General features: G+C 32.4%; 1 protein-coding gene across 2 annotated transcripts; it reads right to left on the bottom strand.

The window, feature by feature from the left end:
- Positions 1–1510: 1510 nt before the first annotated feature.
- On the bottom strand, positions 1511–11790 carry edn3b (endothelin 3b). Of its 2 annotated transcripts, XR_009268909.1 has the most exons (5): positions 11588–11790; positions 10329–10536; positions 5208–5348; positions 4824–4934; positions 1511–1609 (listed from the first exon to the last, which is right to left on the bottom strand). XR_009268909.1 is itself a non-coding variant. In XM_058764173.1 (4 exons), the coding sequence occupies exons 1-4, from the start codon at positions 11649–11651 to the stop codon at positions 4886–4888; spliced, it is 462 nt and encodes a 153-aa protein (XP_058620156.1). In that variant the 5' UTR covers positions 11652–11790; the 3' UTR covers positions 4273–4885. The 2 variants fall into 2 exon arrangements, 1 of the variants encoding a protein (XP_058620156.1); XM_058764173.1 differs by lacking the exon at positions 1511–1609 and having other exon boundaries at positions 4273–4934.
- Between the last annotated feature and the right edge of the window lie 1776 nt (positions 11791–13566).

The following is a 13566-nucleotide window of genomic DNA, read 5'->3' as shown; positions in this document are numbered from 1 at the left end:
ATATTACAAAACATAAATTTTTTTTTCAGTAAAGTTGTGAATAAATTAATGATATATTGTTGGCATGGTTGCTACATATAAAAAGGTCATAGATATTATTAACATATACAATTTAAAGTACATTTTAATATGGGGATTTTATACTGTATATACTGTATGTTACCAACTTATATCTTCATCTACCCAAAGAATGTACACATAAAGGTAACATATGTGACCCTGGATCACAAAACCAGTCTTAAGTCGCTGGGGTATATTTGTAGCAGTAGCCAAAAATACACTGTATGGGTCAAAATTATCCATTTTTATTTTATGCCAAAAATCATTAGGATATTAAGTAAAGATCATGAAGACCATGAAGATATTTTGTAAATTTCTTACCATAAATATATCAAAACTTAATTTTTGATTAGTAATATGCATTGCTAAGAACTTCATTTGGACAACTTTAAAGGCGTTTTTCTCAATATTTTGATTTTTTCCACCCTCAGATTCCAGATTTTCAAATAGTTGTATCTCAGACAAATATTGTCCGATCCTAACAAACCATACATCAATGGAAAGATTATTTATTCAGCTTTCAGGTATCAATTTAAAAAAAATGCACACTTAAGACTGGTTTTGTCGTCCAGGGTCACATATATGACAATATCACTCTTGATAGAGCAATATATGTCATATCTTTAATTTCTGAATGAAGCAGTTTTGCATTCTGTTTACTTCAAGTCATATTCAGGAATTTTTCATTCAGTTCTGAATGATGCACATCTCTGCTTAAAACAATGATTGTGAACAATTCGTCAGAGAAGTTGTTTTCATAACCTTTATTAAAATGTACTTACTTCAATAACTTTAATAACTCCACTGTGTAACAGCCAGTTTTCACAATCCAAATTATTAAATATTTCACCCCTTTAAATATCCAGTTTCACACTGAAATATGTCTTCCAGGAAAAAAGGTACAAAACTTTAGGTAATAATATGTACTTATTTCATCTTTAAAGTACTAATATGTACCATTTTGGCTTCTGCACCTTGGCACCTCAGTGACAGCATTGTACCTTTTTTCTGGAGTAAATTGGTTGTGAGCATTGTTTTACTTTGACTGCAGTACACAGCGATGTTTGATCGGTAATTCATTAGTCACATTTCAGAATTTCTCAGTCAACAGCACTTTCACAGTGAACACTTACTGTTTATACCATTAACACTGCAGTATATATAGATTATGGATCTATAATCTGACTTTCTAGAACACCTTACCGTCATATATTGTGTTTACTTGTCTAAGAATGTCTCATTAAACAAAGATGATCTATCATAAGAGAGCTTGCAGCATGCATCTGAGGACCGGTGACTTGTTATAAAACTGCTCCAGTCAGCTGCTTCTGGAATGAATTTGATAGCTCCCGCCGCAGAGGCTGTCGATCATCAAGACAACATGCTTAATTGTCTGTGAAAGATTGCCACAAGGGGATCAAAAATTCCCTTTATGCCTAAAAGCAATTACCTTGCCCTTGTTTTTAAAACGCTCCACTTGTGCACTGGTGCATGGGTGAAAACAAGAGGCATGCTGGGACAGCAACTGCAAGAGGACTGTGATTGAGCTCTGTTGAAATAATCAATATATTACAGCCAAGTCCCTATACGGGAAACATTACAATAGACATTAACATAGTTGATAAATATGCCAGAGACTACAGGTGCGAAACGTTTCCTCATGCTATTAGAACTGGATCCACTTTGAGGTTCAGCATTTTAGAAACGTAAATGCAAAACAGGTGTGTTAGTGTGATATAGACCAGATTTACTCCATTTAAAATTGAATAACGTTTCAAGATATGTTACAAAATTATAGGACTGACCTTCTTCTAGAAGCTTCTATGTATAGGAAATATCTAAACTGTTCAAAAGTTTAACAAAATAATGTTTCCACAGAAATATGAAGCAGCAAAACTATTTTAAACACAGGAAACCAGCATATTAGAATGATTTCTGAAGGATCATGTGACACTGAAGACTGGAGTAATGATGCTGAACATTCAACTTTGACATCAAAAGAATAAAAGACATTTTAAAAGAAACTACAATATAAAACAGACTTCACGACAGCAAATTTCAATAAAACCCACATTTCAATTAATAAAGTTTAAAGATGTTTAAAGCATTGTTTAGCTGTAAACTTTTATTGAAAGCATATCCCTTTACACTTTTTTGTCTTGAAGGACATGCATGTCACATATGCTGTCAATATTTTTATTTAACCCAGACTGAACCCCCTTTAACTTATTACAGTCACAACAGCACATATAGCAGCTGGTCTGACAATATTCAAAGCTGGACTTAAAATATTCAAAAACTGATGAAATGTTATGCACGCCCCTTCTATATACCACACCTCACAAAATCAGATGCTTGTGTTCATGAATGTCATTGAAAAACAGAACACCATCAGCGCATTCTTTGCTGTAATTACAGTTTCACACAGGCAAAACTATATTTCATCTAACATCTCTACACTGTAAAAAGTGATAAGTTGACTTAACTTAAGAAAATTGAGGAAACCCGTTGCCTTAAAATTTTTAAGTAAATGATAATTAAAAAAGTAAGTTAATTGAATTGTCAAGTTCACTTAACTTTTTTTTTTTTTTTTATTATTATTATGTACTTAATAATTTTAAGGCAACGGGTTTCCTCAAATTTTTTTAAGTTAAGTCAACTTTCACTTTTTACACTTTTTGCAGGGTGTTGTAAAAACATCTTTCCATATCAGACACACTGTGCGGCTCTGATATGATGTTTGTGCTAAGAATTTTTTGCATGAACCAAAACACACAATTTCTACTGCCTAAACCAAAAACTCAAGTTTCAAGAAAAGCAAGGGGACATACTGAGAAAGTTTTAGATCAGAAAGTCCAATAGATAAACTATGAACAAAAATGATTAAAAACTGGCATAAGAAAAACAGGTGAAATGACCAGTTGTCAAAAGAAATCTGAACAAGCCTAGTGCTGAAACAGCATTAAATAAAAATAAATATTTATTTAAATAAAAAATAGCATATATAATACATGATATATAGTATGCATTATCATCAAATACTGTACACAACCTGTTCAATTCAACAAATGGTATCATGTGAAAATAAACCAAACAGGCTGGGTCATATGCTAGGTTATCATATCATGCCATGTCATGTACCTTAAAAACTAGACTGGCATTATAAGATGACACAAAGACCCTTGTGTCAATAAACAGAAATAAACTGCACCTTCTTTGTACTGTTCTTTGCAACAGGGCCTACAGAATTTTTTCATTTACATTCATTTTACATTCACTATTAGTTTGAGGACGTCTCACAGTAATAAAGTTTATAAATACAATGTACTATAAAATTAATATACTGTGAAATAATATTAGGTTTTGTAACAAGGCAGATAAAAAAGTGACGGTTTATTTAAAGTAATATGTTAAGCACTGCTAAAACTTTACCTATTGTTTTATGACTGCTTCTCTGATATAGCCTTCCAGTCTCCTCTTTACTAGTTCACCAATTGCTGGTAGTGTAAATAAATGAACAATGTGTATTATTTTACATACGGTATATCCTCATTTTTGTGTCCCAGTATACAAATAGTTTAATTGAGCCCAGTGCATTATGGGTGTTGTAGTTTTCCTACCTTTTTCAGCACAGCCTGTTTTTTCTAGCCTTACATCACTAATTTGTGATTTGTTTGTTCTACATAGCCAGCCAGCATTTATTATAACCCAGTCTTACCATCTTGGTGAATTGCACTTTTAAAGAAAACTAACCAAAGCAACTTGCAGTTAGTTTGAAATTGAAACAGTGGTTAGGATATGCCTTGGATGATACAGAACTGTTTAAAAGTTACTATAAATCAAGCTTGTCATTAATAACGCTGTAAAATGACCATATAATAAAAGTGTTTACAAACACAGATAATACCAGTGAAAATTAAATAGTAGTGAGACTGCAAAAAATTATTATTACAAATAAGGCATCCAAAGGTGGTTAATGTAAATTTTCTGCAGGAGGTCAAACTCTCAGATCATTGTTTATATATATATATATATATATATATATATATATATATATTATTTTGTAGAGTAGAGTAATAGACCATTTCGTTTAACATTCAGCTTTCAGTATTGGTCTCACTGGATCCATTATTTCATGCATGAATAATAACATTTGAACTCAAAGCCATCTTAGGAATATAAAATGTCATATCTTGTTGTGGAGAGGGGATACATTTTGCTGGAGTGAGCAAAAATGTAGAGGATAATTTCAGGAGGGTGAAAATTGCGGCGGTTAATCTGGCAATCTTTCTCTCAGGAGACTTAAGAGTTCTTAACAGTCCATCCACAATAACAATGTTAAACGTTTAATTTCCTGCTATCAGCGGAAGTGAAGGAGCCTCGGTACACGTAAAAATTCAAGACCGACTTCATCTCCATCTTCACCCAGTAATCCCTCTGTGTGCTCTCTGAAAATCAGCCCACAAAGTGGAGATAATGCCGAGTCTATTTTACAGGTCTATTTCCAATGCCGCAAGACTCCCAGATTCAAGGACATCCACTGAATATTTGTATTAGACGTAAAGTCAAGCTGAAACAAGTGAACATAACCCTTGAAACAAGGAAGCGGGTCCCAGATACGCTTCTGAAATCTGCAAAGCGTTTTCTAAAGAATTCACTTGTTACCGCGGACCAGATGAGTCAAGGTCGTTCCAGGAAATTTAACACGGTGAGGAATGTGGGGAAGGTTTCGCTCCAAATCTGTAAAAATTCAAAAGCTGTACCTAGTTAGGTGCCCAGTTTGATCATCAGTCCTGATCTCAGAGGCCCAAGGTGTAACGTGCTTTTACCCAGGTGAACGTCCTATCAATCTTCTGTCTGGCACATTCTGTATTCTTTGTAATTCAAAACAGAACCATAAAATATCATCACACATAATAATGGCATCAGAAATTCAGAACAAGCAGCAGTTTTCCATAATCTGAGAATTTATCAATACACAGAAAAAAAATTTACTATTATATTTTCCCATGTGGTTTCTTGCATTGTATATAAATGAGTGATCATTCAGCTTTGTTTTTTGCTTCTTAATTATATAGATAATGCAAAAAAAAAAATACAATTAAATGCAAAAAAAAAAAAAATATCATATAGATAGTTTTGTGTACCTTGCATCACAGAAGTTATAGCACTGGGCATCACTGTGCTCTGCACATGTGCAGCGATGAAATACCATCCTTACTGTCCCACTGGAGCGTCTCAGTCGCTGAGGGCTGCGGTAACTTGACATGCCATACGGAACTGTGCGCCTGCAGACAGAACAGACAGACTCTTCTTTTTAGTTAAAAAATTCCTTAAAGGGATAGTTCACCCATTTAAATGAAAATTCTGTCATTATTTACACATTATCATGTCATTCCAAGCCTATAAGACTTTGGTTAATCCTGCAAACACAAGTTATTTATAATGAAACCTGAGAGGTTTCTGTCGCTCTATTAAAAGGAACCAAAACTTAGAAGTTCCAAAGAGGTTATAAACGCATCATAAAACCATTCAATATGAAAAAACGGTAGCTTAATATATGGTGAACAGATTTATTTAATCTTTTATTCACATATAAGCAGACATGCATAAAGCACATCACATATGGTAAATGCAAGAATTCATGCTTGTGTCACATGCTAGAACAAACCTCATTGGTTCTCGCACATCATATGTTTCTGTGTTTGCCGTATTTGATGAGCTCTATGCATGTGTCATTCATCATTTATATGAGAATAAAGGCTTAAACTAATCGTCATATCAAATAATTGTATCTGTTCACAAGACTTGAATTAAACAGTTTAATTTTATAATGCCTTTTAATTTTAAATGCCTTAATTTTGGTTACCTTGACTTTCAGTGTAATTTCAGTTTCACTAAAAATATTTGAATTTGTGTTTCCAAGATTAATCAAAGTCTTATGGGTTTGGAATGACATGAGGATGAATAACTGATGACAGAATTCTCATTTGTGGGTGAACTGTTCCTTTAAGAACAATTTGCATCAAAAGAGAAATTAATTTGAAATGTTTCTTTGCTCATTTGGGTCTGAAATGACAAAATGTAGCTCAAATATAGCTAATAAATGTGTTAAACATGTTGCCATCTATGTTTCATGTTTACTGTCAGTAGAGTTCAAAACGCTGCTTTGGAAATCACCATGCCAACTATGAAAAATCCAAGACTGACTCTGGAATGAATTAAGGGATTTATTAAATGTGGTTGTCGTTCCTGATACTTTCCAGTGTGTATGTGGCCTTGCTGTTCAGTATGTTGCACAAGGAATGTGCTGTAGTTGCCTTTCAGGTTTTGCTTAAAAGACAAACAATCTTAAAAAGAACATTTTGTTGTTTAATAAAAAAATGTGCTGCCATGACAACTTGAGTTTGCCTATGAATAATATATTAAACCGCTGTTCCCTTTTCTCCTGTGCACTCAGAACCGTCTCATTTGGTTGGAGTGAAGCTAAAGAGGTATGGCATTGCTTTTGAGACAATAGGCGGGCTGGTAAATCATGGTGAAATGAAGTTTTGATGGTGTATAAGCATCACAGAGAACAAATCCATAAAAGATGAGTCAGAATTTCACAATCACGCCAAACAGATTATTAAAATTTAAATCACACCACAGATGGCACATGTTGGGCTGAACTCACCCCTGTCATAAGAAACAGACGAACACTGTCCAGTCAGATATAACAATCTGTTATGACGTACAATAATTGCACAAATATTTCAATGGATTTCAAACACAGACTGCGATAACTAGCCAAAACCCAAATAGTGCTTTGGCCAAACCGGTTTCAGGAGAACAAACACTACTGTTCAAAAGTTTGGGGGTGGTGAGATTTTTTCATGTTTTTGAAAGACGTCTCTTATGTTCACCATTTCTTTGATCAAATTATAAACAATAGTATTGTGAAATGTTATCACAATTTAAAATAAGTGTATTCTATTTTAACATATTTTAAAATGTAATTTATTCCCGTAACTTATTACTTTAGTCTTCAGTGTCACATGATCCTTCAGAAATCATTCTAACATACTGATTTGCTGCTCAAGAAACTGATATATTATAATATTTAATAATATTTATTTTTACGATGTTGAAAACAGTTGTGCTGCTTAATATTTCTATAGAAGCTGCAATACTTTCAGGATTCTCTGATGAATAGAAAGTTCAAAAGGACAATATTTATATGGAACATAAATATTTTATAAAATTCTAAATGACTTTACTGTCACTTTTGATCAAGTTAACGCGTCCTTGCTGAATAAATTTATCTAAAATTTATGTATGTATTTATTTCTTTACTTTTGAAAGCTAGTGTACTTTAAATAGCTCACAACAATGTAAATTCTGTCATCATTTGCTCACTCTTATGTCATTCCAAACCTGTATGACTTTCTTTCTACTGCTGAACACACAAGACGATATTTTGAAGAATGTTGGTCATGTTGGTTGACTTCCATTGTATGAACAAAGAAACAAAGCAAAACAAAATAAAACAAAGCAAAGCAAAGCAAAGCAAAGCAAAGCAGAGCAGAGCAGAGCAGAGCAAAACAAAACAAAACAAAACAAAACAAAACAAAACAAAACAAAACAAAACAAAACAAAACAAAACAAGACATTTCTCAAAATATTTTCTTTTCTGTTCCACAGAAGAAAGAAAGTCATACAGGTGGAAAATCCCTTTAACATCTGAAACGTTTTATGTTTGTATTATTGTACAAGCATTATAAGAAACTTAAAAGGAAAGAAACCTGTTATATTTAAAACAAAGCTGGAATTGCATTGACACTTGGAGATAAACCATAAGAGGCTGCCTCTAGTGATGAGTTGGAACAAGGGCCAAAAGTCTTTCTGCAGTCTCATCTGGGAAAGCTTCCATGCACTTTATATGAGCTTCTCTCTGATCTCCAGCCACTCTCTTCAGTACTCTCTGTCTGAACGCATGCCTCTCATCTCACATCACAAGTGTTTGCTCTCATGTTGACCATTTGGTTTCAGTGTGGAGCCAGGGGTCCGAGCTGAATTCCTGAAGGATCGCCTGTCAATATCAATGGTGAGTGATGTGCCACAACACATTGTAAGTCATAGCTTAAATAGCTCAGTGTCAATCTAAATCACTCTACTAAAAGTCCTGTGGCGATCTCTCATGTATTTGGCTAAATAGCGATAACTCATTCATGGCTGCATGTTGCCATATTTGTACTACTGAATATATCTATATATTTAAATGAAATATATCTATGTTTAAAAATATCTTTTAATGATGTGCTTGTTGGTTATGGAATGAAATTGAATAGAGAGTATTAAAGTGTGTTGGGGATGACCTCATTTCAATCCTTTTAGTTACTCTGGCGAGCCAAATGGGCACCAAAACTGGGTTTATTTTTTATTGTATGTATACTGTTTGTGCTGGCTGTCAAAAAGAGATCTTATTCAAACTCAAATTTTTGAGAATCCTTTGCTTCTATTGCATCAGCACCATGGACAGTAACCGTCACCATGGAAACACAGTCACATCAAAATACACTTACGGTAAGTGTTGCAGAAACTTAAGTTGGACCTCTATGTACAAAATAAGGAGCAGACACTATTAAATCAATGACACTACTCCTCCAGTATATATATATATATATGTGTGTGTGTGTGTGTGTGCATATATATATATATATATATATATATACAGTATATTACATTTCAACCATGACTTTAATAAATGTTAGTATTTTGATGTATAGTATACTGTTGTTCAAAAAATTTTGTTTAAGATTTATGTTTTTAAAGTCTCTTGTTTTCATCAAGGCTGCAGTAATTTAATCCAAAATACAGTAAAAACAGTAATATTGTGAACTATTATTACAATTTAAAAGAACTGTTTTCTATTGTAGCCTATTTTAAAATGCAATTTATTCTGTGATGTAAAGCTGCATTTTCAGCATCATTACTCCAGTGTTCAGTGTCACTTGATGCTTCAGAAATCATTCTAATATGATCATTTGTTGCTCAAGAAACATACCTTATTATTATCAATGTTGAAAACAGTGGTGTACTTTTTTTCAGGATGATAAATAGAAAGTTCAAAAGAACAGCATTTATCTAAAAGAGAAAGCTTTTGTAACTTATACACTATCGTTTAGTTTGGGGTCAGTTTTTTTTTTTTTTGGAAAGAATTTAAATGAATTCATATTTTTATTCAATAAGGATGCATTAAATTGATCAAAAGTGATGCTAAAGATATTTATAATGTTACAAAGGCTTTCTAAATACAGTTTCTGTGCAAACAATAGCATTTGTTTTTGGAATAAAATAAAGAGAAAAAAAACAAAAGCTTACTATATAAAAAAAATGTAAATATATTAATTAAAATAGCAATATGAATATTATTAATATCATTAATTAAATTTACTAATTAATATAATTTACTAATGTGTACTAAATATTCATATAAATATGTAGCCAATTATATATTTTTTAAAGTTTTTAACTTAATAATGAAATTTATAATTTTACGAGATGTACTTTATTCATGTTTTGTCCTTATTCCCCTTAATATTCCAAGCTAAACCACAACTACTCAATGTTCTATGACTCTGTAATGGAAAACAATATTGGTCCAATAGAATGAAAAAGAAAAAAAAGACAGAACAACCATATCCAATTACTTTTAAGTACCTCTCAGTGCTTCTGCCCTGAATATAAAGGTCACAGGGATGATCATTCATCAAACAGGCTTTGAACAAGAACAAGAAACTCAAGAAATTCCAAATAGATTCTTCAGCATGACTGAGAATCATTGCCCTGAGGTCATGCATGGAATGTATATTACTTTCTCAGGGGTTCATTTCATTCACCCCTCTTGAAACCAGACCAACAATACTACATTCAGAGGAGTGTATGTGCATTTCTGCAGAATGTTCTTCTACCTTGTACCAATTAACGCTTGGTTTGTAGGTTGCAAACTGTTATTATTATTATTATTTTTTTTTTTAAGGTATTTTAAGTATATCAGTGTATAACATTCATTTTATTTTTTAATTTAATTTGCATTTGTTTGAAACAGACTATTAAGCAAAGTAAAATAGTAATTGATTATCAAAGTATTCATTAATTATATTAAGACTTTAATAATTAAATTTAATAAATACTTATGCTGAATTACTCATCGTTTTTAAGTGTATCTTCAGTAGACAAATCAAGCATCAGTTGCAGGAGATCTTGCGAGTAATGAATGTACTCACTGTGGGGTGTTGATCCAGATGATGCCCAAGTGACAGTAATAAACACATTCCCTGTCCTTAAATGAGTAGCAAGTGCAGCGCTTGGTTCTTGTGCGGGAGTGTGATGCTGAAATGAGCTCTGCTGTTGTCTGCTGATGTAAAACACTGTTCGGATCATCAGAGAAGACTAGAGATGAGTGAAGGTCTTCAGTCCGGGATAATGATGCACCTATTTGAACAATAATCCATCATTATCAAAGAGCATAGCTAATGTCTAAGTACACTTCAGTTACATTGGAATTTAAAGTTACAAATTTGGGGATAAATGTTAAATAAAATAAAATAAATAAAATACAAATAATAATAATAATAATAACATATTAATAAAGTAAAAAAAAAGAAGCTTTTTTGTAAGTACCATTATTTTCATTAGTGATTCACATTAGATCCTCATTACTGACATAATGTAATACAGTTTTATTGTTTCCCTGCACAAAAACAATTATTATTATTATTATTATAAATTTTATAAATAATACATTTAGTATAATAATAATAATAATAATAATAATAATAATAATTCTTATTATTATTATCATCATCATTATTATATATCTTTATATAGATATATGGTTGGGGTTGTACTTAATAATAATAATAATAATAATAATAATAATAATAATAATCATCATCATCATCATCAATAACAACATAATTTTCAAAAATAGGCTACTTTACAATAAGGTTCCATTGATTAGTATCATTAACAATGAGCAATACAAATTTTACACTATTTATTAATCTTTGTTTGACCATTTTTAGTCCAATTTAGCTTCAATTTCAACTTTGGAATTTAATAATGTATTAATAAATAGACTAAGATGACCTTGTTATAAGTGTTAGCCAACCATTATTATTGCATTACAATATTGAGGAATATTAGAATTTTAAAGAAAATGTGTTTAATTTTCATAATGTCACAGTGCAAAAAGGCGTAAAGTAACCTTAAATTAAATAAAAATTAAAGCCATAATTTATTCTGTTTTATGATCTGGTCATGTTCTTTACATACATTCACCCACCAATTAGCTACATAACACTCGGTAATAAGGATAGGTCATAAAAACTGAATGACAACAAAATACACAGGCTAACTTAAAACTGGTCAAATAATAATAATAAAAAAAAAAAACTATGAACGGCTCCTATAAATTATAAACCCACTTCACTCATGTAAAACTCACAAGAAAACAGTGGTTCAGTCTAGTTAGAGCACTTACCCACGGTGAAAATGTTTAACAAACTCACAATTAACAAAAGAGCATCGGGAAACAGTTTTGCCATTTTACAAGAGTCCTTATTGAGCGCGCGCCCAATATTTATATGTGAAGAAGTTGCCAGAGGCAATATCCGAGTTTCTAAATGAAAAATGTCTTCCAAAACAATTCCACTTCAGTCCAGAAACCAATTCTGAGCATCATCTTCTTACTCTGGTGTAAAGGAAAATGAGATTTTTTTTTTAATAACGGTCAGACAAAATGTATATTTATAGCGCGTGCTGACACCACCCACTGGTGAGCGCGCGCTCACGTGCACGAGCGTAGTTTATGTGGAGCGACTGAAACATGACAGATCATATCAGTATGATATTAAAAAAGTAGCTCACTTAGGAGTTTGGACACGTCCCTTTATAGTTCCGTCTTTTCTGTATAGATCCTCAGACCGTTAGCTACAATCCATTGTCCTGTTTCACTTCAGGAATTTTAGCAACTAATCTTTCTCAGCATTGAGGAATTCGCTCATGTTGATATACCTAGTCCATTATTTATTATTTTACCTTCATAGCTGGAAGACATTAAGGTTGGCCTCTTTTGAAATCCAGGCATGCGGTTTTTGGTACACCTCAAGTTTACAAAACTGTAAAAAAGTTAATTGTGGCATTTAACAACCCTCACTTTTAAATTGCAGTGATTTTGTGTGCACAGTGACTTTTCCTTCTGGCAATGTTAGTTATAATGTGGCACAATAAGGCATTTTAGAAGGTTTTAGAAGGTAATAAAGAGGACCTCCACGAACCCACATTTCTTGCTACTACATCTAGCTGCTTTTATTATTTAGATGTAGTAAGAACAAAAACCTACTGTATTGTTTGATGTGTTTTTTTTTTAAACTAATAACATTTTGTTGGTATAAATTGATCCAGTGACATTAAATAATATTTTTGACTTACAATATAGTATGTCAAAAATATATAAAATATATTCACTGTTATTAAATGAATAGTTCACCCAAAAATGAAAATTTACTTAACTTATCCTCAGACCATCCAAGATGTAGATGTATTTGTTTCTTCATCGGCAAAGATTTGGAGAAATTTAACATTAGCCAATGGATCCTCTGCAGTGAATGGGTGCCGTCAGATTGAGAGTGAGCTGATAAAATCATCACATTAATCCACAAGTAATCCACACTACTCCAGTCCATCAATTAACATCTTGTGAAGCAAAAAACAGTTTGTAAACTGATGTTCGTAAGAAATCCATCAAGACTTATTTTGTTTAACTTCAAACCATTACCTCTGGCTAAAATATGAGTCCTCTATCCATTGCTTTCTGCAGTGAATATTTTTATCAGCTGTTTGGACTTTCGTTCTGACGGCACCCATTCACTGCAGAGGATCCATTGGTGAGCATGAATAATGCTAAATTTCTCCAAATCTGTTCCAATGAAGAAACAAACTCGTATATAAATTGGATGAGCAAATGTTCACTTTTGGGTGAACTACTCTTTTAAGTGGGTTCACACCTAATTCTTTAAGTGTTTCCTTTAGGGGAAATTTTCAAGAATTATTTATACACATTTATATATTTATTAGGTGCATTTGAAGGACTTTCACTGATCTAAATCAAAAGCTTCTATGCAGGATGCTAAAGAGTGAAAACCTTTTTCCTTTAACCCACAAGGTACTCAAGCAAATAAACATTTAGACTGCCCACCTCAGTGTCCTGGTGACCTCAATTTCCTCTTCAGTGTAAAGCTTGATGGCCAGTATCCCTCAGAGAATTTCAAGCTCTTTAAATCTCTTCAGGGGTCTGGCGGCGTTATTTATCACCTAAACTTTTGTCATTTAGGTCACATCACTAAAATGTAAGACACATCTGTGATATTTAGTTCACAATGTACCTAAAGTTATACAACATAGTTTTTTTAAAATTATTGTTCTGTGTTGTATCTAATGTTCTATTCCCGACTGATAAAA

The sequence above is a fragment of the Onychostoma macrolepis genome, chromosome 23 (genome assembly GCF_012432095.1).
Source record: "Onychostoma macrolepis isolate SWU-2019 chromosome 23, ASM1243209v1, whole genome shotgun sequence".
Classification (NCBI taxonomy): Eukaryota; Metazoa; Chordata; class Actinopteri; order Cypriniformes; family Cyprinidae; genus Onychostoma; species Onychostoma macrolepis.
The sequence above is the reverse complement of the archived record's forward strand: the minus strand, read 5'-3'. Positions and strand labels throughout refer to the sequence as shown.